Below are 23,049 nucleotides of genomic sequence, written 5' to 3'. Positions count from 1 at the left end.
TCCCTCTTTCTTAATCCCATCTGTATTTCCCAATCTTTATTTTGCTTTCTGTGCATCATTTAAATGTGATTTATATTTCCTGATTTATACTTCTTGGCTTGGACTCTGCATGTCTCAGTGAGGATTCCTCAATCTAATTGGTTGAAGGGCCTTGCTGTTGCTTGTCTTGCTGAAAAATACTATAGGTTCCCTACATAGGGCACCATATTGGGAAAGCCACTGGAATGGAGGAAATCTCTGCTGTGGGCAGCTGTCATCAAGGCAAATGGTGAGTACCATTCACCGCCGACAACAAAATCCAGTCTGATGGGCTGATCAGATTTTGCATGAAAGTCAAAAATTTCATATTTATTTTGGATGCTATAACTAAAACAGCATCGTCTCCAATATGACACAAGCCTGTTCTATTGGATGACTGCATGTCACCTCATAGTGCAATCTTCATTTGCTGTTAAGATTGTTTTTAAACCAGGACCTTGAATATCCATACTCAGCTCTCTTTTTAAATAGAAGCATAGAACAATTGAGATTATAGCAAAGGAGGTGGTCATTCAGCCCAACTAGAGCAATCCAAAACTAATCCCATTGCCTACCACTCTCTCCATGACCCTGGGTCATCTTCTGTTTACAAATATTTATCCACTTTTCCTTTAAAATGTTAAAATGGTCTTTGCTCAATCATTCCCAGTGAAACAATTTTCCAACAACCAACTGAGTAAAGAAATTTTTTCCAACTTCATTCCTTTAGAAACAATTTTAAGATTTATGTTCCCATGTCACTGACTCACCAACCAGAGGAAAGAAACTTCCTCTATTCACCCAGTTATAACTACTCATTGTTATAAAAAGCTCAATTCAATCTCTTAGCTTTCTCTGTTAAAGTGAGATAATTTCAGCTTCGCAAGTCTCTATTCATAGCTATAGTTTCCAACCCTGGTGAATTCATCCCAAACTATACACACTTTTGTAACTTTGGCCTCACTATTGCCTTGTACAAATTTATCATTACTTCTTTGTTCTTTTGGTGCATATTCCTATTTATGAAACCACAATGATATTGGCCTTTTTAATTTCTTTATCAAGATTCGCATTTTCAGAGACCTATCTGTTTGAACTCTTGGGTGTCCATTCATTTCCATCCTTCAGCATCTTTCCATTGTCTGCATATTCCCTACCCATATTTTCCTATCAAATTGCATGAGTTCATATTTAAGTTTCATCTGTCCCTGATCTTTCCATTCTGCTAACCTATTTCTTCTTGATGTCTTTGTCAGTCCTTCACTGTTTATTAAAGCTCTCCACTTCTGTGCCATTCAAGTTTTGAGATTGCAACCAAATCTAAATCCTCTCTATGTAGAACAACAAAGGACACAGATTTAAGATAATTGACAAAATAATCACTGGGGAGATGAGGAGAATTTTTGTTTCCTCAATGAGTTGTTACAACATAGAATGTATTGCGTGAAAGAGCAGTGGAAGAAGATTTAATAGTAATTATCAAAAGGAGATTGTATATAAGGAACAATTTGCAAAACTATGGGAAAAGAGAAGAATGGAGCTAATTGGATAGCACTTCCAAAGAGCTGACAGGCACTATATCATTATGCTGTAGGATCGGAGTAGTTTCAATAACTCCCGAAGGTTGTTAGTTGCAATCACACTAACTTTATTGTAATATTTTTACAGTTATGAGAATACTCCCTAACACTAGCTTCTTCCATGCTGCTTTATCTGAAACTCTCTCAGATCACATGAGTCTATGTCACTTCCTTCAAAGACATCACAGACTATTACAGTTAACTCTTTATGGGAGTTGGTCGACCAAACTCCGTTATACTCTTCCCCCAAAGTCTCTCTTCAGACTTCAACATTCTCTGACGTTCCTGGAAACCCTTTACTACAGTCTACTAGTTATTCTGAACATTTCAGCATTTTGGAGTCTCATAGGAAATGTAGCCTGTTTTTGTTCTCTTAGTTAATTGTCATTTTTCTTTCACTCTTCATCCTCCATTTTTTGAGATTCCCACCTTCTCTTAAACTGATAAGCTTTGTTGTGCCTTCACTCATCTACCATACCCCGTTCTCCTCTCATTTGTAGATATTAAGGCATTCTTGTTCTGCTGTTGGCCCTCTGTACGCTGTTGAACAGAATTCAAACTAGTAGATGGTTCGGGATCACTTGCTTCAGTGGCTTCTTACATTTCTGATGATTGAAGCCTCTCCGACCTTTGATTTTCACACCGATTGCTCAATTGCAATCAAAGCTTTTCTGTTTCTTCTTACTGTGCTCTGTTCGGTCTGGACAATGTAAGATCTCGGGTGTGGTGATTTCTCCAAATCTCGATTGATCTCTGATCCAAACCTCTTCCCTCTGTTGAAGGACTATGTGGTTTTTTTTTATTCGTTCATGGCCCTCAACTTCCAGTGGAGTGGCAATTGAGTTGGATTGCCACTCCACTCCTAGTTTCTTACCTTAAAATAAAGCTCTCCTATCTCACCCGACCTTCTGACTCAGGCCAGGCGAGATCACTCCAGCGCAGCAGGTTCACGAGGCCTACAGTCAAGTCCAGGAGAGTCGAAGGTGAGCAAGCCACGCCCCCTTTTTTACGCACTAACTGGGTCGGAACTGGGGTGGGTGGGTGATGCTTGGGTTGGGTCAGTTCGGGCCAGTGGAGGGCTGGCTGGTGGAGGTCGGGTCGGAATGGGGTTGGGCTGCAGGGACTGAGTCAGGCCAGTGGGTTGGTGGGGTAGCCGGGGGGAGGAATTCGGTTGAGAGGGGGTGAGGGTAGTTAGAGGGGTGGGGGAGTCCCGTGGGGGTTCGAGGGTAGTTGAGGGGTGGTGGTGGCAGGGTGGGGGGCAGTCTCATGGGGGATCGGGGTGGGTCAGTGCTATAGTTACCCAGTAGCTAGAAATAGTTTTAATTCTTCTAGCTTTTTCTGGGTAACTATTACTGTATGACAGTCGGAACCATTCGAAGTTTGCAATTTAAATCACATTATTGGACTGTTCCCAGTATGAAGCAATTGCCCAAAGGTAGTTTGAACTTCCCAGGTAACTGCTGTGCAATCCTTACTTGGGAACTTCCAGAGTGGGGTTTTCCCCAGCTCACCTTTGAATACCCACCCCCCAACCCATAAACACTGCTGCGGAGCTCAGACATTACAGCTCGATGTTCTTGCTCTGTGAAAACAATCGTAGTGTGTCATGTTTACTTTGGTAAGTTTCCTCTCTTTCTCATAGTCTCTCTAAGTCTGTGCTTTGACCTATGGCATCAAAGTATATGGTAGGGTCGGAATCTGTGTCCTCAACCTTCTTCCCATAGTAACTCACATGGAGTTAATCCATTTCACAAGGATGAGGATCTATATCTCAAGAGCGCTAATTGAAAATTCTCATTCTTTTTCAGTAGTGCCTTTATAATTCTGACACCTCTCTCAGCTTCTTCATTAGCTTGAAGAAACCTCGGTTGAACTTGCTGTGTGAACAAATCCAAATAATTCCATAAACTCTTGAAACTCTATGTTCGTGTATGTGTAGACTGTTATCTGACATTACAATAACAGAAATCCCGTGCACTGCAAAAATTTCTTTCAATGACATTATCACTGCATCGGATGTGTAACCATGGAACTGTTTCACATCAATCCACCTTGAGTGGTAATATACCACTATGATGAACATTTCCCATTGCGCTCACATAAATCCATTCCTAGGCATTTCCATGGCCTTGTAGGAGAAGAAGATAACATCAGTGGTTCTTGCGATTCCTGTCTGAATTGAGCATGTGATATATCTGGATATTATTTCTTCCAATGACTTCGAGAGACCCAGCCACCAAACAGAACACCGTGCTCTGGCTCCGTACTCGGTAATACCTAAATGACCTTGATGTAGGCTTTGTAAGAGTTCAAGTCTCAATGCTCTTGAGATTACTATTCTACCTTTGTATACCAGTAAATCACTGATCACTGTCAGATGTGCTCGCTGCTCGAAATATGGTCTCAGGATAAGACTATGTGGTATTTTCATAATGTGGTAATTTACTTGTTCATGTGATGTGGGTATTGCTGGCTAGGCCAACATTATTGCCCATCTCTAATTGCATTTGAGAAAGTGGTGGTGAGCCACCTTCTTGAACCACTGCAGTTCATGTGGTGCAAGAACACCCACAGTGCTGTTAGGAAAGGGAGGTCCAGGATTTTGACCCAGCGACATTGAAGGACTGGTGATATAGTTCCAAGTCAGGGTGGCTTGGAAGGGAACTTGAAAGTGGTGGTGTTCCCTTGCATCTGCTGTCCTTGTCCTTCTAGGTGGTAGAAGTTGCAAGTTTGCAAGGCTGCTCATAATGGCAAGTGGAAGGGCTCACCAGAGGGCTTCTGGTGAGCAGGCCAGTCCAGAGGGTAGGCCAGCAGAGCAGATCAGGCTGGAGGGTAGGGCAGTTGGACAGGCGAGGCCGGAGGGTAGGGCGGGGGCCAGTGTGCTCCTCGTTTTTCAGATGACTGCCTTGCTGCCCTCCTCGAGGAAGTGGCAGTACGGCAGGATGTGCTGGTTCCCCAGGATGGGAGGAGAAGGCCCCCTGACATGACAAAAAGTGCCTGGGGGGGAGGTGGCGGACGTGGTGAGCTCCCGCGACGTTGTGAGGTGCACCTGGATCCAGTGTCGCAAGCGCTTCAATGACTTGTTGCGTTCTGGCAGGGTGAGTACCATGTCAGCATTGGTCATATAACCCAGAAGGTCGGCTTACCCCCCTGATGCCCCCCCACACCCCACGTCTGAGTGTAGTGACTGCATCGAATCACTGATGGCATGTGTCCTTTGCTGGGTGGGCCAGCAGATATTGCCCATTCCGAGGTCAGCCTGAGAGAGTGGTGAAGAGATGGGCTCTGCCCCTGCAGCATGTGTTACAATGTGACCCACATGACTGGTTTGGGGGCAACCTGGAGGAGCTGCACCTTGGCTCTGTGCTTGAACTCCAGGACACGTCCAAGTCAGGGTGATGACATGCCGGGAGGGGAGCTTCAAGGTGGCGTGGCAATGAACCATCTGCTGCCCTCTGCGCTCCACGTGCTTGTGCCTCCTTGCTATGGAAGGATATACCGTGTGGTGCCTAATGTGATGTAGGCAGCATGTGGCCAAGGGGGGATGTTGGGGGGGTGGGGTGTGGAGAACAGGCCTAGCATCTTTGTGTGAGTGTTCAGCAGCAGCGGGGTGAGGAGGCACTGGAGCCCTGATATGTCCTACTCTGGTTGGGTTGGGCCGTCCGCGAAGAGAATCCAGGTACAATTAGCACTAATCAATGTGCATCTCTCATTTTCAGGAGAAGAATGCTCATAATGCGGCAGAGCATGCGAGGACTGGCGGCGGCTAGGCACAGATCGCCAATCTTAGCCGCTTCGAGCAGAGTCCCTGCATCTGGAGAGGTGCCATGCACCCAGGTCCACTGGTGTTGGTGAGGCTGGGGTGCCAGGCCAGGTATTTATGCCCAACAGTGAGGTCAGCATTGTTGTCCCAACAGCCATGGCACTGCTGAATGTTAATTGATTTAATTTTGCAACATGGCTTGACCATTGGTTATGGAAGGATGAGCGCATAATGATCCGGGGGACAGGGATACACATTGACATTGTCTCCACGTTAACTGATCCATTGTCCTTGTTCTTCCTTTCAGCATCAGCGGAGCAGGGCCGAGAGGAGGAGCAGCAGGGGCCCCCTCTCACACCTGAGGAGCCTGAAGTCTCACCAGCGTCACACCATTTCTGCCAGGCACGCACCAGCGCAGATACGAGCACCTTAGTGGGAATTCAAACTTCGGCTAGTGTCCCAGGGCACAGCGGTGAGGGCACTTCACAGTCGCTGGAGGAGCTGGCAGAGATGGAGGGTGCCCGTGGCGCCAGCAGTCGGAGGACTGCAGGGGACCAGGCACATGCTCAGTCGGTGCCTGATGATGTGCCTCTGGAGTCGTCCGCAACACAGCAGGTGCAGGAAATGCGGCCGAGTGTGCGGGTACATCGGGGGGAGATACATGAAGCTATGCTTGGCTTGGTCTCCACGATGGAGGAGTCTACGCAGATGCTTGCCGAAGCAATGAGCCACATGTCCGAGCGCCATGCATCCTCTATGGAGAGAGTGGCGACTCTCGTGGAGAGGCTCCTCCAGGAGACCCGTCAGGGCTTCCTGGGGATGCGCTCGGACCAACAAGCCCTCACAGTGGCATTGACCTCAGCTGGTCAGTGCCAGAGTGGGAGATGATCTGGGCATCAACTTGCCCAGCTTGGTGCCAATCCATCCACGGTGAGCAGGAAGGTCCGAAGCAACCTCACGTCGGCGCAGCAACTGCCTGGCATCTCTGCAGGCATCTCTCAGGGCACTCTGAATGAGGCGGCAGCTCCTCCGCCCCTTTGCCAGTGACCGTAGCATCTAGTGAGGCTGCGACGACTGGGGAGATGCCAGCTGTGGAACTGGCAGCTCCCTCCCAGGCTGGGCCAGCACTGGCTACTCGGGCCAGAGGACGACTGCCAAGATCATCGAGGCCAATCAGACAGCAGAGTCAGCAGGCTGTCTCAGATGCCACTCTGTGCGATGGGGCAGCACCCGAAAACGAAAACATAAGGCACTTTAGGCACACCACGGGTTTTTCACTGGTCTTTTGTGTTGGCCCGAGATGTTGATTTGTAACACTATTGTATTTTTTTTGGAACAAGTTGGTTTGCTTGACATATTGAATTCAGATATGTCACCATGGCTGAGGGTGCCTCTTTTCTTCTGCATGTATATAGTTTCCAAAACTGTAATGAGTGTTGGACATTCAGCTTTATTAACAAGGCCCTTAGTGACTGTTCCTAACCTGGCAGATTTTGCACTTAGGTGTCGAGTATGGAGCCTACAGCCCAGGCTTGACCTGGAGGTCCATCTGTGGTGTGCTAGGTGAAGGTTCGTCGGATTAAAGCCTCCCGTGTGTTCCTGCCTCCCTGGAGTATGCCCGGGTCAGCGTCTACCCCCTCAGCATTTCCCTGTGTGTGCTCATCCTCGGACTCACTGCTGGACTCATCGTGTGCATTCACAGTCACTGCATCGACATCTTCCTCGTCCACTGCATCCCCCCTTTCCAGAGCAAGATTGTGGAGAGCGCAGCATGCAACCACTATCACCGAGACATGATCTGGGGGGTACTGAAGTGCGCCCCCTGAGCGGTCCAGGCATCAGAAGCGCATCTGGAGAAGACCGATGGCTCTCTCCACCACAGCCCTTGTAGTGCCATGGCTCCTATTGTACCGCTGCTCAGCTTCTGTTCTTGGGTGGCAGAGAGGTGTCATGAGTCACCTTCTGAGGGGATAGCCCTGTCACCCAGCAGCCATCTTCCAGCCGAGCCGGAGCACTGAAGAGCCCCGGCACCTGGGAGTGTCTGAGGATGTAGGCGTCGTGGGAGCTGCCTGGGTACCTTGCACAGACTTGTAGAATCAGCATCCTGTGATCACACACTATCTGCACGTTCATGGAGTGGAAGCCCTTCCTGTTGACGAAGGCACCGGGCTCACCTGCTGGCGCCTTGATGGCCACATGTGTACAGTCTATAGTACCCTGGACACGGGGGAAGCCAGCAATGGCCGCGAAGCCTCTGGCTCGCTGTTTCTGGCTTGCCTGGTCCCAACGGAAGTGGATGAAGGTCAATGCACGGCTGAACAGAGCGTCTGTAACCTGCTTGACACAAGTGTGGACAGCTGATTGGGAAACACCGCAAAGATCACCCACTGAGCACTGGAAGGAGCCAGAGGCATAGAGGTTGAGGGCAGCTGTGACCTTCAGAGCCACTGGCATGGGGTGTCCTCCCACACAGTTAGGGGAGATCTCGGGCCCTATCATCTGACAGATATAGTTCACTGTCTCCCTTGACAGTCGGAGCCTCCTTCGACACTGCACCTCAGACATATTGAGGTAGCTGCTTCACCGCCTGTAAATCCTGGCAGCAGGATAGTGGCATCTTCTGCGGCCCCTTCCGCCTTGGATTACCTCTTGGTCCTGTGCCCCTTGTGCCTGCGCCTCTCCTCCCAAAGGTGGCTCCCCTGGAGGCTGAATGTACACTCCTGGCCTCCTCCCCCTTGTAGCCCTCCCTTCCTCCTCAGAGGAGCTGCCTCCAGTGGACAGTTCAGCTCCCATTCCCAGGTTGAGGGAAGGCTTCCTGAAACCTGCAGGCCTGGAAAAGATTCCTCACTGCAGAGTGCTGACCTGAAGGTTAAGACTCCAGAAAAAGCAGCTGGTATGCGTTCTGAAGTACTACAGATCACACAGGCAAATTTCAAAAACTTTCATAAATAAATGCTGGACTGTGCACATTCACCCACTGAGCCCTCTTATCACGCCCGTGGATGAGGTTAATACAAATGTGTCCTACCTGACTGCCTGTTGCACCTGTCGCCGACCCGAAGATTGCACGGGTGCCGACAAACTGGCATCAATTGGTGAGTCAAGGGCCTTAAGTGGCCCGTTAATTAATGGCGGGTGCGCGTCAGACATCATTGCGCACCCGCCCAGCGAAACATCGGGACGTTCGCCCGCCATCACCACACGTCATTTTATGCGCAGACGTGCGGGGCCCGACCCTGCACACCAACGGGAAAATTCTGCCCGATGTGTCGGCTGTGCTCTTTTCTTTCCTTCAATATACATCATATCAGTATCAAACCTCATCAATCAGAATTCAACCCTTTTGAGTCCTTGATGGCATCGCTCAAGCTTTATCGAATTCAATAGTGTGATTAAATGTTAAATTACTCACTTCTTTAAGGATAAAAATCTCTTTTACCAGATCCATTCTGAACGTCCTTAATTGACCCGTGCATTTCTATGTACAGGTACAGGACCCCATATCTGGTGTCCGAAAACCCGGAAGGAGCCAAAAAACCGGCTCCTGCCCTGGAAACTACAATCCCCATCAGGCATTGCTGATCGCATCATGGCGCACTGATCCCCTGCTCTTTGGGTCCAGGATTAATGGTGGATGCCAGCCTGGTCACCCGTTATCCCTGCCTTTTCCCGTCCTGGCAGAATCCAGCTTGGTGGAGAAGGCATTAAATTATCCTATTCCCCCTACCTCCCCACCCAAAATCCAGAAAATCCCCGTACCTGGTACATGTCCAGTCCCGAGCTTCCTGGATACAGGGTCTGGTACCTGTATTCACTGATTTGATCCTAAATTATGGGTTGCCCACAGCTGATGTTTAACGATAGACCAGTTAGTGTCTCAGCTTATCCTTCTCTCCCTTCTTAAACAGAGGCTCTACATTGATTAGTCTCCAATTCCCTAGCAACAGTTGTAGTGTCAAAGGAAGATTGAAAAGTTGCCACTGGGTATCTCCTCTCTGTCCTCCTTTAACAGCCCTCAGCTGGATGACATCAGGCCCAAGTGACTTATCCACTTCTTGTTCTGCTGATTTTTTTATTAAACAGTACATCTACATTCTGTAGTCTGCAGAGAAGTAAAGATTGTAGTACCATATATTTCATGTTTCTGCCGAACATTCCTGAGTAAAGTCTAGATTACCTCTCTGTCTGCAAGCTAAGGGTCTGGTTCCACTTAAGCAAAGAATCAGGGAATTTGTTATTCCCTTTAGATGCTGCATTCCGGAAAACTAGTGGCCTTTGTTCTACTATTTTTCCTGATTTTATTGACAACGTAAAACTGAGGGGAAATTAATTCCCTCCAGTGTTAGATTAGCCTGTAATTCATTCTCACGATAAGAAAATAAAGAACATATCATTCCTTTCAGCTGAGAGTGATTGAGATTGAATTTGGGATGTGAAGTTAACCTCCAGGATCCCTGATGATTCGCTGATTGTCTTTTTAAGAGCAGGTCGGAGATTAGGAATCCTGCGACAAGTAACTCACCTCCTGACTCCCCAAAGCCTGTCCACCATCTACAAGGCACAAGTCAGGGGTGTGATGGAATACTCCCCACTTGCCAGGATGAGTGCAGCTCCTACAATACTCAGGAACTTGACACCATCCAGGACAAAGGTAGCCCGCTTGACTGGCACCCTATCCACAAACATTCACTTCCTCCACCATCGACGCACGGCAGCAGCAGTGTGTGCCATCTACAAAATGCACTACAGGAATTCTCCAAGGCTCTTTTGACAGCACCTTCCAAACCCACGACCACGACCACCTAGAAGGACAAAGGCACAGATAGATGGGAACACCACCATCTGGAAGTTCCCCTCCAAGTCACGCACCATCCTGACTTGGAAATATATCATCGTTCCTTCGCTGGGTCAAAATCCTGGAATTCCCTTCCTAACGGCATTGTGGGTGTACCTACACCACATGGACTGCAGCGTTCAAGAAGGCAGCTCAACACCACCTTCTCAAGGGCAACTAGGGATGGGCAATAAATGTTGGCCCAGCCAGCAAAACCCACATCCCATGAATGAATAATAAAAAAAAACTAGAGCTTTCAGACAATAACACTCCAAGAAAGCTAATGAAATGTGCAATTTTACAGTGTCTGGGATCCAATAATTTGATCACTCATTGTTTCAGTCACTGTCGCAGTATAAAATGGACCCAAAAGTTTGAAGGAACATGGACATATTAAAAAGGGAATCATTTCAGAAAGTGAAACCACTTACCTTCATAAACTGTTCCATAGCCTTCGAAGCCAAGGAATTGGATCTAAAAAGTGTGTTTGGATCAGCTGTATAAAACAGAAAAAATAATTATTGAATAATGCTTAGTAAAGCTAAATACTGAACTTCTCACAGGCACAGGAGGCTGCATGTTTTCTTATTTCTGAAAAGAAATGAATATTTCCTATAATTTCTGGTCTGTAGGCCACATTGGATTGGAATAGATCTAATTACTGAGGAGTATAAATTAGTACATCAAATTCCAAATGATTGATTTGGAAATAAAAAGCATCTCAGCATTCTATCACCTATATATTCTTTCGAGCACATATAATTAATAATTAGCTATGAATTATGCCAAACACCTCTGCAATCATAATTTCATGAACTTCTGAGTCAAACATGCAGTTAGTGCTGCCAATTTGATTAAACACTTATCTCCATTGCAGAAAAAGATGACATTTAGGTTCATGGCTAAGGAGAGTATTAAATATGTATGACTACAGCTTTGGATAACCCACGCAAGAGACATTCTTAACAGCTTCAGACTAGTTTCGAGCGATTATGAACCCACACAAACTCACTCTGAATTCAGTGCACATCAGCATGCGATGAATGAATTAAGCAACCCGACATCAATTTTAACTGCCACTACAAGCTGAAACAGCCCCATGCTGGGGTTTGCACCTGAAGCCCATTAGACTTTACCTGTCGGATGTCATCTGAATGCTGTCGGTCAGCTGCTTGGCGGTTTTCAGCATTAAGCAATGGCTGGCCGATGGCAGAGGATGAAAATTGGTGACCTGGAGCACCAGGTAGAGACGGGCTCTTGCAAGGGTCTTGGGGAGAGCAGGGTGTGGGCAGTTTTGGGAAGCAGATTTTCTTTGAGGCCTTAAAGGAACATTCCTGCTCCTCTGGGCCCTAACTAGGAAGATTCTTTTAAGTTACCTTCAGTGGCCTTGCTGGCTTCTTGACAGCTTTAACTGACGTAGGTATCGCAGTGGGCAGGCTGCTTGAGCAACCTAAAATTCCACTGGGATCCATAGACGGGATTCACATTTATTAACACCATCACCAAAAATTAGTGGTGCTAAAAACACCGATCGCCAGGAAATGGATCAGCTCCATTTCAACCACAAAGCCACTGATCATGGAGTTTAAATTGTCCCATAAATTTCTACTCTACTACAAAAGCTGATGGCTGAGGAAATCCCTTCTACCATTTTAACAATATAACAATTCTGGGAAACCCAAGTTAAAAAGGAGCCAACCAGACTATTCCGTTTTAACTGTGAGAACCCTGCATGCGATTCCTCTGCACATTGAGACAGCAATGGATAAAATGCATGGGTAACGTAGTTTACTCTCATCAATTTCATGAAACATATCAGTAGGGGGTTGGAAGGGGAAAAAATAGAAGCCTAGAAAGAAACTTCCACCCAATGGGAAAATCTGAGCCTTTCTAAAATGCACAATGTTAAGTCTCCATGGTGCTATAATATTTCAATATTTATCCCTCAATCAACATCACTACAACAGGTTATCTGGTTACCTGGTCATTAGCACGTTGCTGTTTGTGGGAGCTTGTTGTGTGTGAATTGGCTACCACGTTTTTACATCACAGCTGTGTCAACACTTCAAAGAAGTTGTTAATTGGCTGTACAGTGCTTTGGGATGTACTGGGGTCATGAAAGGTGCTATATAAATGAAAATTGCATCTTATAAGAGGATACGTTATAAGATATTTCTTCTTCCAGCTTTTTAATGCAGTTATTGAAGGATACCTAGCATCACTGTTAAAGGGAAGGAGATCTGCTACCCTTCCAGCAATGTGGTTGATTCTTAAATGCCCTCGGGATGAGCAATGAATGCTGGCCTAGCCAGCGACACCCACATCCCATGAACGAATAAAAAAAGAAAACATTTTCGACAAAATGTCTTTTTTCAGCAATACTCATGACCAAAATGGCAATTTACCATCAAATATGGTGTAAAGACCTTCCGATCAACAAGAGCAGTCACCGAGAGAAAATGGCAAAAGAGACAGAAAGTGGGGGCAGCTGCTTGAGCCAACAATCTGCCACCACCTCTAGAGGCCAACAACCCACATACTCACTGTGGGAGAGCCTGTAGGCAAAGATAGGACTTATAAACCATCTGCAAACCCACAGCCAATACTGACATCTCACTTAATCCCAGGCATCCACAAGGAAGAATCATCCTCGACACGAGGCATTGCTGAAGATGACAAGTCCATTGATAAATGAGGTTGGGGGGTGGGGGGGTGGGGGGTGGGGGTGTGCTAGGGTGAAAGAGACCCTGAACATTGGAGGTCGACTGCCTCAGGCCTTCACTGAGAATGAGGACCAGTGTATGGTCAGCCCAGTTGTTGGCACATCAAAGGTCGCTTGTGCAGGTTTGACTTGATAGGTCACGCTGGCATTACCTTGAAAGACAACAGCAATATCCATGCCTACAATGCCCTGGCTGCTACGGGCAGCAATGTAGTCAGTGAAGCCCTGCCTCAGGACTACTTTAATCCAGGTCCACAGCATGTTAAAGTTGGACAGGAGGTCTTTATGATAACAGCCTGAATGTTCACAAGAGATTATCTGACTAGGCTTCATAGCTATGCTACAGTGGACTCTGCTACCCCATGGGATGTTTCGCTATATTGAAGAGGCTTACAAGCAAATGTTGCTGTTGTTAGTGTTTCAATCTTCAGCTTCTCAATGTACTCCAAATACTGAAATGGGACAAATGATTGTTCTAAATATGTTACACACATTTTAGGGGACATTTATTTCAGGAAAAATTCAATTCTGTTCCTTCCGAAATATGAACAACTCTAATTAGAATGCCCGTTCGCCAGTTGCTGATGTGTGTGATCAGAACCAACTTCTGGTGTTTGTCAACCTTGAACTCAGGAGCATTATAAATTGATCATTGCATGTAATCTCCATCAGCGGGGATGGGGGTTCATTCAATATTCAATACACTTTCCCTTATGAACACCAAGGAAAACCCTTTCACTTCTTTGGCAGGCTCTGAAGTGCAATTGCTTGGTTTGTTTCCATAGTAATGGGAACCTAATCACTGCTAATTAATGAAATGCTCAATTAGTCACTGTGGTTTTGTCTGTTTTAATGTTTTGTTTTCCAAAGCAAAGTGCAGCATATTACTTCTCAGCTTGTCAGCCGATGTTCTCTGCTACTGCATTACATGGCGGCAATATATTGTCTCCATAACATTTAGCAAATGTCTGTTTCTCAGCAGATAACAATTCAATCTCTCAACCAACACAGTGCCTACGATTCTAAACAAATCCCCACTGAAACTCTCTAATGCTTCTAATGACAAGCAAGGGTACCTCATTTTAAAATTAGTCAAAAGGTCTAAGCATGAAACAGTCGGGAAGAGCGGTAGTAAATATCAGTTAGCATTTTTCCCTCTAATTCACAATGTAAAAATTTGACTGCACAACAGCCATGGCCTCTGGTATAGCCTATACTTGGAGGATTTTTCTCGAACTAAGTGCCATTAATATTAGCCAATACTTTTTAAAAACATTTGAAAGATGGCCGCTGTAGTTAAGTGTAACTTCCTTCCATGAAGCAGTGTATTTCTTCATTGTATTAATGAATCACTCCTCTGTGTGTCATGATAAGACTGACTGTCAGTTTGTAGGTGAATTTCCATTATAAAAGATAGGAGGAAAATACCTCTTTGTACTAATGATAGAGCCCAAAATACCTCAGTGCTGGTTCACAGCTGTTGTTCAGGGGTGAAAATGTAGCCCATTCTTTGTGGCTCCTTGATTAAGATGGTGCAATTAATTCAAATTAAATGAATGCCTCATAATTGGTTTTGGATTTTCAATATTTATTCATTTACATGTTAAACACATTATGTTCTTTCCTGCTAACTAAATATTCAATCTCTTTTATGTAATACGAAATATGTATTAATTTTTTCACTGGGATAAGCTGCCTCATTTAGCAATGGCATGGAACTGAACATGTGCGAGACTTGCTTGGATTTACACAGAAATCACAGCGCGGACAGGCCGTTCAGTCCATCCGGTATTTATTCTCTCCATAAGCTGCGGGCTAATTTCATGTGTTTGCCATGTTCTCATATCCCTTCTCTTTCTTTAAACCAGCTATCTAACCTATTCCTAATGCTGACTTGGGGCCAAATTTTACAGTCCCGCTGAAGTCAATGGGCTTGTGAATGGCTCACCACATTTTATGGCCCCATTCCCGTCAAAAAGGGGCTGCAAAATTCCGCCCTTGGTCTCAGCTTCAGTCGCTAACTTCAGTTGCGCATTGCAGAAACTCCTAACACTCTGTGTAAATGGACTCTCCTCCTCAATGTTTGAAATCACTTGTATTTAATCTTATATTTATGTCTTCATGTTCTGGATACCTTACTCACTGGGGACATTCTCTTTTTAAATACCCTGTCCCATCATATACTGTTTACCCAGACTTGTTTTAACACGTACCATAAGTTGTGGTCATGACTTTCTCAGCTTGGCCACAGAAATTCTCTGATTCTGAAGGAAGTGTGAACAGGCCAGCAATGTTGAAAGCACACTGTATTCTATTAACAGCAGGCTGACAAGAGCTCACTATTTGCCAGAGCACGAATCGACAAAACTGGCCAAATACCACAGATGTAGACTGTTTATTTTTGCTGTCCACCAGCCTTCCAGAAGGTTTCATCCACTCAAGCATGAATGCCAGGTCATTTAATGGAGCACTACATTTACAGGCTGCGTGATAACCTACTATTGTAGGAGAATATATCACTGAGCATGCTTTCTACTGGTGCACCTGCCAGCCTGCTCATTTCAATAAACAGGAAAATCTCAAACTGGCAATCAAAAAAGCAGAAGAGCCCACAAATTATTGTGACCAGCAAGCAAATGACAGCAAAAAATATACTGCTTTAAACAACTACAATCCCAAAGCTCTAAAAAATGAGTCAAAGTGTGCACTTGAAACTTCTCATACGTAGCTGTGTATTCCCAAAAAGTGACAAACATATCAAAATAAATAGATCATCTACATAACATGGACTGGCTAAACATGACAATGCTATTAACATTGTGACTTTGGTGAAAAGCACAATTGCGTGTGTGCCGAAACAGAAATTTCTGCCCAGCTTGCAGCAGTGGAACAGATGGAGTTCTGAGAAAATTATCCACCCCCCCTCCCCCCATCCCCCCTTTGCCCACAATTATCTGAGAGAGGCTACATCATCAACTTAGCACACACATTAAATGTTTATTGCTGAGAATGCTGTGGCAGTGGATTGTATACACGTGTTCAAGGCATAATTAGATAGGCTTCTGCCAGGAGGGGAGACTCAAGGAGGCGTGCGGAGGAGATCAGGAACCTTTGGTTAGGAATGGACTTTCTAGGCTTAATGGCCTTCCCCTGGCCCTAAGAGATCTTGGCCTGGATTTTCCAGTCGGGAATGAAGCAAGGCTGCTTGACGTTGACTGTGAAGAAAGCTCGACATAAAGATCTAGCAATCTCTGTGGCAGGGCTTTCCCTTGTACAAGGGTAGTTTAAATCTGGTGCCAGGTCAAAGGGAACTCATGGCATGCAGGAGCAGTGATGTCGGTAAGCAGATAAGCAGCCAATCATACTGAAGTGTCCTCACACAGCAAACCAGGAAGTTAGAAGCACTTAAAATCCTTCACTTTTAATTTTAGTTTTCAGAAGCATGTATTATGAGAGAATCTAAGATAAAGATAAGCACGTTTTGAAAAATATACTTTAAAACAGTGGAATTTGCAATCATTGTAGAGAAAGTTGACATTCCACAAACTTAAAATTAACTTTTCAGGGCCAGTGAGCAAGTTTAGCAACAATTAAGAAGTTAGTACAACATTAAAAACAAGTTGCAGCTTATTCAGCAAGGTGCAACTTATTCCAGGGTTTTTACAGTGGGATTAACTGCATTAGAATGGAAGTCCTCTTCCATTCATGGTTGTAATGGAAATAGTAGTCTGCAGGAACCTTTATAGTGCACCTCAGCAAGACGAACTGCGTTAGAGTGGAAGTCTTCTACAATTTATGATTGCAATGGAAATAGCAGTATGCTATTGGAGAAGCCTAGATACGATGACAGCAACTTCTGGATTTCTGCCTTATTCTAATCATGTCCAAATTCCTAGGCCAGAATTTTTGGCTCGGCAAGCAGGGGCAGGGTCCGCTCGCCGAGGCGTAAAATGAGGCAGGGTGACGTCGGGCGTGCATCCCGACGTCACCCTGCGTCTAGATTTTCAGTTTGGCGGGCGCGCAGCCAAGTTGAGCATTTTTCACGGAACCTCATCCACAGGGTGGGGTGAGGCTTCATGAAGTGTTTATAAATTGAATTAAAAATTTTATAAAAATTCATTGACATGTCCCAGCTCATGTGACACTGTCACATGAGGGGACATATCTTTAAATTTTTTCTTTTCTTTATTTAGCTTTTGAAAACTTAAACTAATCTCCCTGAGGCACCTCTGTGCATGCGCACGAAAGAGCGCAGGTCCCGACTCAGGGAATTACCCCACACCCGCACAGGGAGCGCTCAGCGCTTCTGGGCAGGCCTTAATTGGCCCACCCACGTAAAATGGCAGCGCGGACCTGATCGGGGGTGCCGATCGGGTTCGCGCCCACCCCCGCACAACCCTCCTGACAGGGGGGGACAATTCTTCCCCTGAAGTTGCTGTCAGTTTTAGTGTAGTAATAATGGTGAGTGCTGACATATTCACCCTCACTACCACAGCAAAATCTCGGCTCTTATGTTTTTTTAAATGTTTTTCCCTTGCGCTAAAGCCTGTCCTGGTGTAGCTGAATCCTGATGCCCGTGGCTTATAAGCAGCTGGCTGCAAGTAAATTCATCAAAATTCACTAAGAATGTTTCCCAAAATGATCCAGTCGAGATTAACAGATCCGGGAAAGTTTATTGATAAACTGCAGTCTGCTGTACACGACCTACAAGCTAGCACGACCAGCACAGATCTTAGTGTAATATTAAAACAGCTTTACTCACATCACTGTTCAACTGCTTTATCTGGCTCAATAACCCCTAGTGCCAATGATGCCACTGGGATGTTATCCTTGCAAAGCCAAACATTAGCTGCTGGGCTTCCTGCTTCTAAAAGAAAAAGCACTAAACCTTATATTAGAAACAGAGAATGCAATAGGTCCCACTGGATAAAATATTTATCAACACCACTGTAACTATTTATTCCTTTATTCAGTAGATTTGCTCATTGGAAAAGCAACAGACCAACAGGACCTTGACATGCTCCCTCCACTTCTACCTAATTTGTAGTTGTTAAAGCAGCCCCCAAGACATTAATTAATGTTAAAAAAAAATGACTTGTTATGTGGAGCTTTGTCAAAAGATTTTTTTTTTACAAATCGAGGTTTGCAACTCCACATTCCAATTGGGTTGTCACTACCTCAAAAAAGAGTCATGGCAGAATCTGCCCCTTCTCTATTCCCATTTTCAGAGCGCTCGCAAATGAATCCCCAGACATGCATGGTACAAGTTAATGTCCATTGCCATGCCGAGAATTGGGCAGCATTCACAATATTACCGGTGACCGACATAGAGATTGGGTGTGCTCATTCCACTTGGTTAGCAAAATGTGATAGATGCATTTTGGCAAAGATGAAAACAAATTTCTCTGAGAGTATCCAGACTGACACTGCACTAGCAGACAGTCGTAAACCTCAAGGCGAATGTAAAAGATTACTGTGCACTATTTCAAAGAAGAGCTGGAGTTGGGGGGAGTGTTGCGGTTTATCCTCGATGTGCTGCCCAATCCCTCATTGAGCATCACTAAAAATGGATTGTCGGTCATTATTACAATGCTATTTCTGGGAGCTTGCTGTGCATAAATTGGTCGCTGCGTTTCTTACATTACAACAGTGACACCTCACAAGTATTTAATTGGCTGTAAGACGCTTTGGGACGTCCTGAGGTTGTGAAAGGTGCTGTATAAATGCAAATCATTCTTTTCTTCTTTGTTAAAGATATTCCATGGCACAGAAAGGTAAACACAACTAACAAGAATAATGGACTTCATGGTCTCCAGGGTCGCTTATAACAAACATGCATAATTCTAAGCATTTGTTTCATAAACTTTTTTAAACAAGCAAGATTCAAGAATAAAAGAGTGGGGAGGCCCTTCGACAGGAGTTTCCGCTGCCAAAAAGTAACCACGTATTCCATCTGCAGTGTTAAACATCTCTTGAGCTATGGTTACACTTTGCTACAGGCAATGTATCAACCAGTCACTCGTGGCGTGACCCTTGCTTTACTCTGACTGTCTAAGCTGCCACTATTGGTGTATAAATTAAGGAGAGTTCCCCTACCACGGGGTATGTCTCATGCTTTTATATTACTGCAGTGCCATCAATCAGGTGGCTATTTTGGCAATGCCTACCCAGGGCCCAATTGGCACCGAGCTGTAACCTGAAACAACCTTGACTTAAACTTTTCTTATATCAGCCTCAGACGCTCTTATCCTATTTCTTCTACAAGGGATGGCACGTCTAATTCTATTGCAGCAAAATCTTGAAGGAGTTAAGTGATTTTATTTTCATAATTTTTTTACGCACGTCCCCCTAGGCAGCTGCACTCACACAAGTTCATCCATAGCCATAAATTACCAAAGCCAGTCCTTGTGCTTGCTTGTGCCTCTGCTTCTCTTGTCTTGCTCTCTGCCTGTGTATGTTGTGGTTCTCTTCTCTCTAACCCTATATGTACTTTTTACTCTCTCTCCACCCTTGGTGTATCTGCCTTTCGTCTTTCTATTTCGGTGCTGAACGTCACTTTATATAGTTCTTGCCACTTTCCCCTCCTCTCCTGTGCGTATGATTTTGATTCTACATGCCTCTCTGCATGGGTCTGAATGTTTCACTTGTCATCCATTTGAATGCCTTTCGGTCAACCAGTATCTAAAAGTTCCTTTTCCTCATGAGTCCAAACATTCACTCACACTTTCTCTCCAGGCGTCTGAATTTCTCAATCAGAATCTGTTTCTAGTGATGTTGGTTGGCTGGGACACTTGGAGAACCCTTCTTCATTTCCTTGAATAGTGCCGTGGAGTATTTGACATCTGCCAAGAGGGCAGTGGAACCTCTGTTTACTTTCAGTACTGCACCAAAGTGTCACCCTTGATTATGCACACAAATTGTGGAGTGTGATTTGAAGCTATGATCTTTTGACTCAGAGGTCAGCGTGCTATGACTGAGCCAAGGCTGACACCTAATTAAAAAAGAAATGCTTGGAAATTATTCAGAGCCTGAAGGAGGCAGGAAAAAAGCCAAAGTTAAAATGTATGAAGTACACTGAAAAATATGAGAAATAAACCTGTTACAATTGAAACAAACATGGTGGAGAATTGGAGCTATATATGGGGCAAAACATTTAGCTCAGTGGGCGGGCGGGCGCCTGACCCGCTCGAGCATAAAGTGTCGCACATTCATGTCAAGCGAGCGTCCTGACGTCAATGAGCAGTTGCGCGATATTTCATTTGGCGGGCGTGTGCCAGAGTCGGCAGCGCACCCACCAACAGTTAAAAGGCCCGTTAAGGCCATTAACAAGATAATTGAATGAAATTTTTCGCCGCCAAGCGGCCTTTGCACTTTTTAAGAAAACTCATCCACGGACAGGATGAGGTTTCCTAAAGCAAATAAAAATAAAATTAAAAATTAAAAATTTAATTAATAACGTGTCCCTGCTCATGTGACAGAGACACATAAGTGGGCGCATGTTTTATTACATTTTTCATTTCTTTGTTAATTTTTTTTAACACTCTCATCGCCCTGAGGCAGCTCTATGCCTCAGGGAGATTATCAAGTGCGCACTCATGCGGAGTTTGTGCTCACCTCACTCGCCCTCCTCCCCCCCCACCACCTGCACAGGCATTGCCGAGCGCTGCCACTCGCGTTTCACACTGGGCGGGCCTTAATTGGCCAGCCAGCAGCATGAAATCGCCTTCCGGCCTCAATCGCAGGTGGCAGTCAGCTTCCCGCCAAGCACGCCCAACAAGGGCAAAATTCGGTCCGTGTTTACAAAACACCCAGTGCCAGAGTCTGGAACTGCAGGCAGACTCACAGCAAGCGTTTTAATAGGGACAAGGGTTTTGGTGACTGAAAAATATGATAAAAGGCTAAAAGCTCAACAGGAATCATTGAGAATTACCAAGGATTTGAACACAATTAACATTAAAATTTGTATATCATAGATGACAACATATATCAATTTTAATACATAGGTTAAGCAAGTAACTTGGCTTCATAAATTAAGAGGATTTAATATTTGATAATAATAATTAAAAATGAAGCTTTTTTCTTTAGGCAATTTGGTTTTTGGGGTGTTGTGATGAGAATGAGTGGATAGCCTATTTGCAAAGCCAAGTCACATCTCAACCTCAAACACGTGAAAAAATCCTTGGGGATAGCTCATCCCGTGACTTTTTATCCTCTTCCATTGCGTGAAGACACAATTGTACTCATGCAGTGCTGCAGCCTGACAGCACCACCGAGATTGGCGTGAATATGAATGCCTTCACAGAGGGCCCATGCCAAACCTCCCCAACACGCTTTCCATTTGTGATCTAAATGTGCCAGTTTAATCACTTCTTTAGTCAATGAAACAAATCACATGCAAGTGAAACAGTACCCAACCAAAGTTAAGGTTACTACTTCCCCTGTGGTCAAAGTTTCTGTCGACAAGGCGGAGGGCTGGAGAGTTGAGAGGGAGAAAAGCATTTGGAGAGAAGAGCTGCATTATAATTTTTCACCAAATTTTAACGTATTGAGGCTGTTGTAACCTTTATATTTCATATGGAATGCAACTTGAACCCATAAAGTATACTGTGTGCAATAATCTTAAATGTCAGCACATGCTGTTCATGTAGATACTTAAAGTGTGGCTGATTATGTGACTCCTCTAGGAAGCACTTCCCACACACTCTTGTGCGCAAAGCCTCAGAATGAAAGGCCAAGATCTGATGCTCTGTAGGTGTTTAACAAGCAATCTGTGTCTTCTCCTCTCTGTGTTCAGAATGCTTGAGAATTGATTTGAACAATTTCAGCTAATGTTCAGGCTCCAGAGATACCCATGGTCTTTGGCATGGGTGGTTTCTAAGGCAACAAGCAAAATCTGATTGGCTTGATGGCATTTCATCAAAAATGTGAGCCTGGTGCTGCATTTCCAGTTAAATTGTGTTCATTGCTTGGGATGGCCATGCCTCTGAATGTGTTATTCAGCTCTTTGTGCAAATTACCAAAAGCATTGGTCTCCCCCATGGAATGGTACATGACTTGGAGCATGCAGTTGTATTGTGTTTTCTCAAACAAACTCAGTACCTAACTGCCCCAGGTAACTAACTTGCGACCCAACTCACTCCTCCACAGCACCAAGGTAATTTCTTCATCTGGGTACAGGCTGTACTCCGGTGAGTAAATGATGGACAGTTTAAAAAGGTTTCTATTGTAAAGCTTTCAAGCTAGCGTTTTATATGGCTCTTCGATTCTTCCAATTTGTTCCTGGAATTTGTGCTTCAACACTATATTTTGCTGCTGACAAACTCTGCTGGAGATCCAGTACAGTGCACTTTCCATCTCAAACAATGGACTAACCAGCAGGATATTACTGTGTGGTATTATCGTTTCAACAGTTCAAGTGGTATTGATCAGAAGATACATGGTACATCTATTCCAAGCATTGATTCAAATCAGTATCTTGAGGTCCTGATGGATGCCAATTTCAGCCTGGATACAGGACCATACTGAGAAGGAGTAAAGGTCACTTTGTCTTTGCTGTCTTTGAAGAAAGAAGAAAGTGCCAGTAGAGCTAAGACTGTGATGTGCACAACAACTGTCCAGAGAGCTCTTCTTTTTTGGTTCAGAATTCTTAGGTATGTAATTGGAAGTTTTCACTTGCTCTATATTCATGATACAGAATCAAGCTGTGAAACTGACAAAAAAGGAGAAACGTGTTTCAGAGAGAGAGGGGTCTGTCACTGCACCACCCAGCAGGAGAGTCAGTCTCATATTCCACTCCTGTTACTTACTATCCACCTAGTAAGGGACCAAACTTGCACTTAGCAATTGCCCAATGAACAGCTAGCAATTATTCACCTTGGGGTGACAGGTGTGGCTTCTATCTGTGGTCAAAATGGATATAGAATTACACACTTGTTGGCGGATGATTGAACCAAATAAGCTTTTCCACACATATAGTAATCCAATATCCCAGCCTGGTTGGGTGTCATACTTCATGGCACTGTTCAAAACCAACCAGCCAGCCAGCTTCATTAATGGGACATGGATAGGTAGATCTATCAATGAGGGCTGGCATTCAACTTCAGATTACCCATGCCCTAGTATCCAGGGTAGT

The 23,049-nt window shown here is 44.9% G+C and overlaps 1 protein-coding gene across 2 annotated transcripts in view; it reads right to left on the bottom strand.

Moving 5' to 3' along the window:
* The window catches only part of rasal1a (RAS protein activator like 1a (GAP1 like)), a 286,840-nt gene that overhangs the window by 66,115 nt on the left and 197,676 nt on the right, over nucleotides 1-23,049 (bottom strand). For both annotated transcript variants that reach the window (XM_078554231.1, XM_078554232.1), the window contains exon 12: nucleotides 10,627-10,691. In XM_078554231.1, coding sequence (XP_078410357.1) covers nucleotides 10,627-10,691 — 65 coding nt within the window. The remainder of the gene's footprint in view (nucleotides 1-10,626; nucleotides 10,692-23,049) is intronic.

Source organism: Cetorhinus maximus, chromosome 12, assembly GCF_964194155.1.
Source record: "Cetorhinus maximus chromosome 12, sCetMax3.hap1.1, whole genome shotgun sequence".
Classification (NCBI taxonomy): Eukaryota; Metazoa; Chordata; class Chondrichthyes; order Lamniformes; family Cetorhinidae; genus Cetorhinus; species Cetorhinus maximus.
Note: the sequence above shows the minus strand (reverse complement) of the source record. Positions and strands in the feature narration are given on the sequence as shown.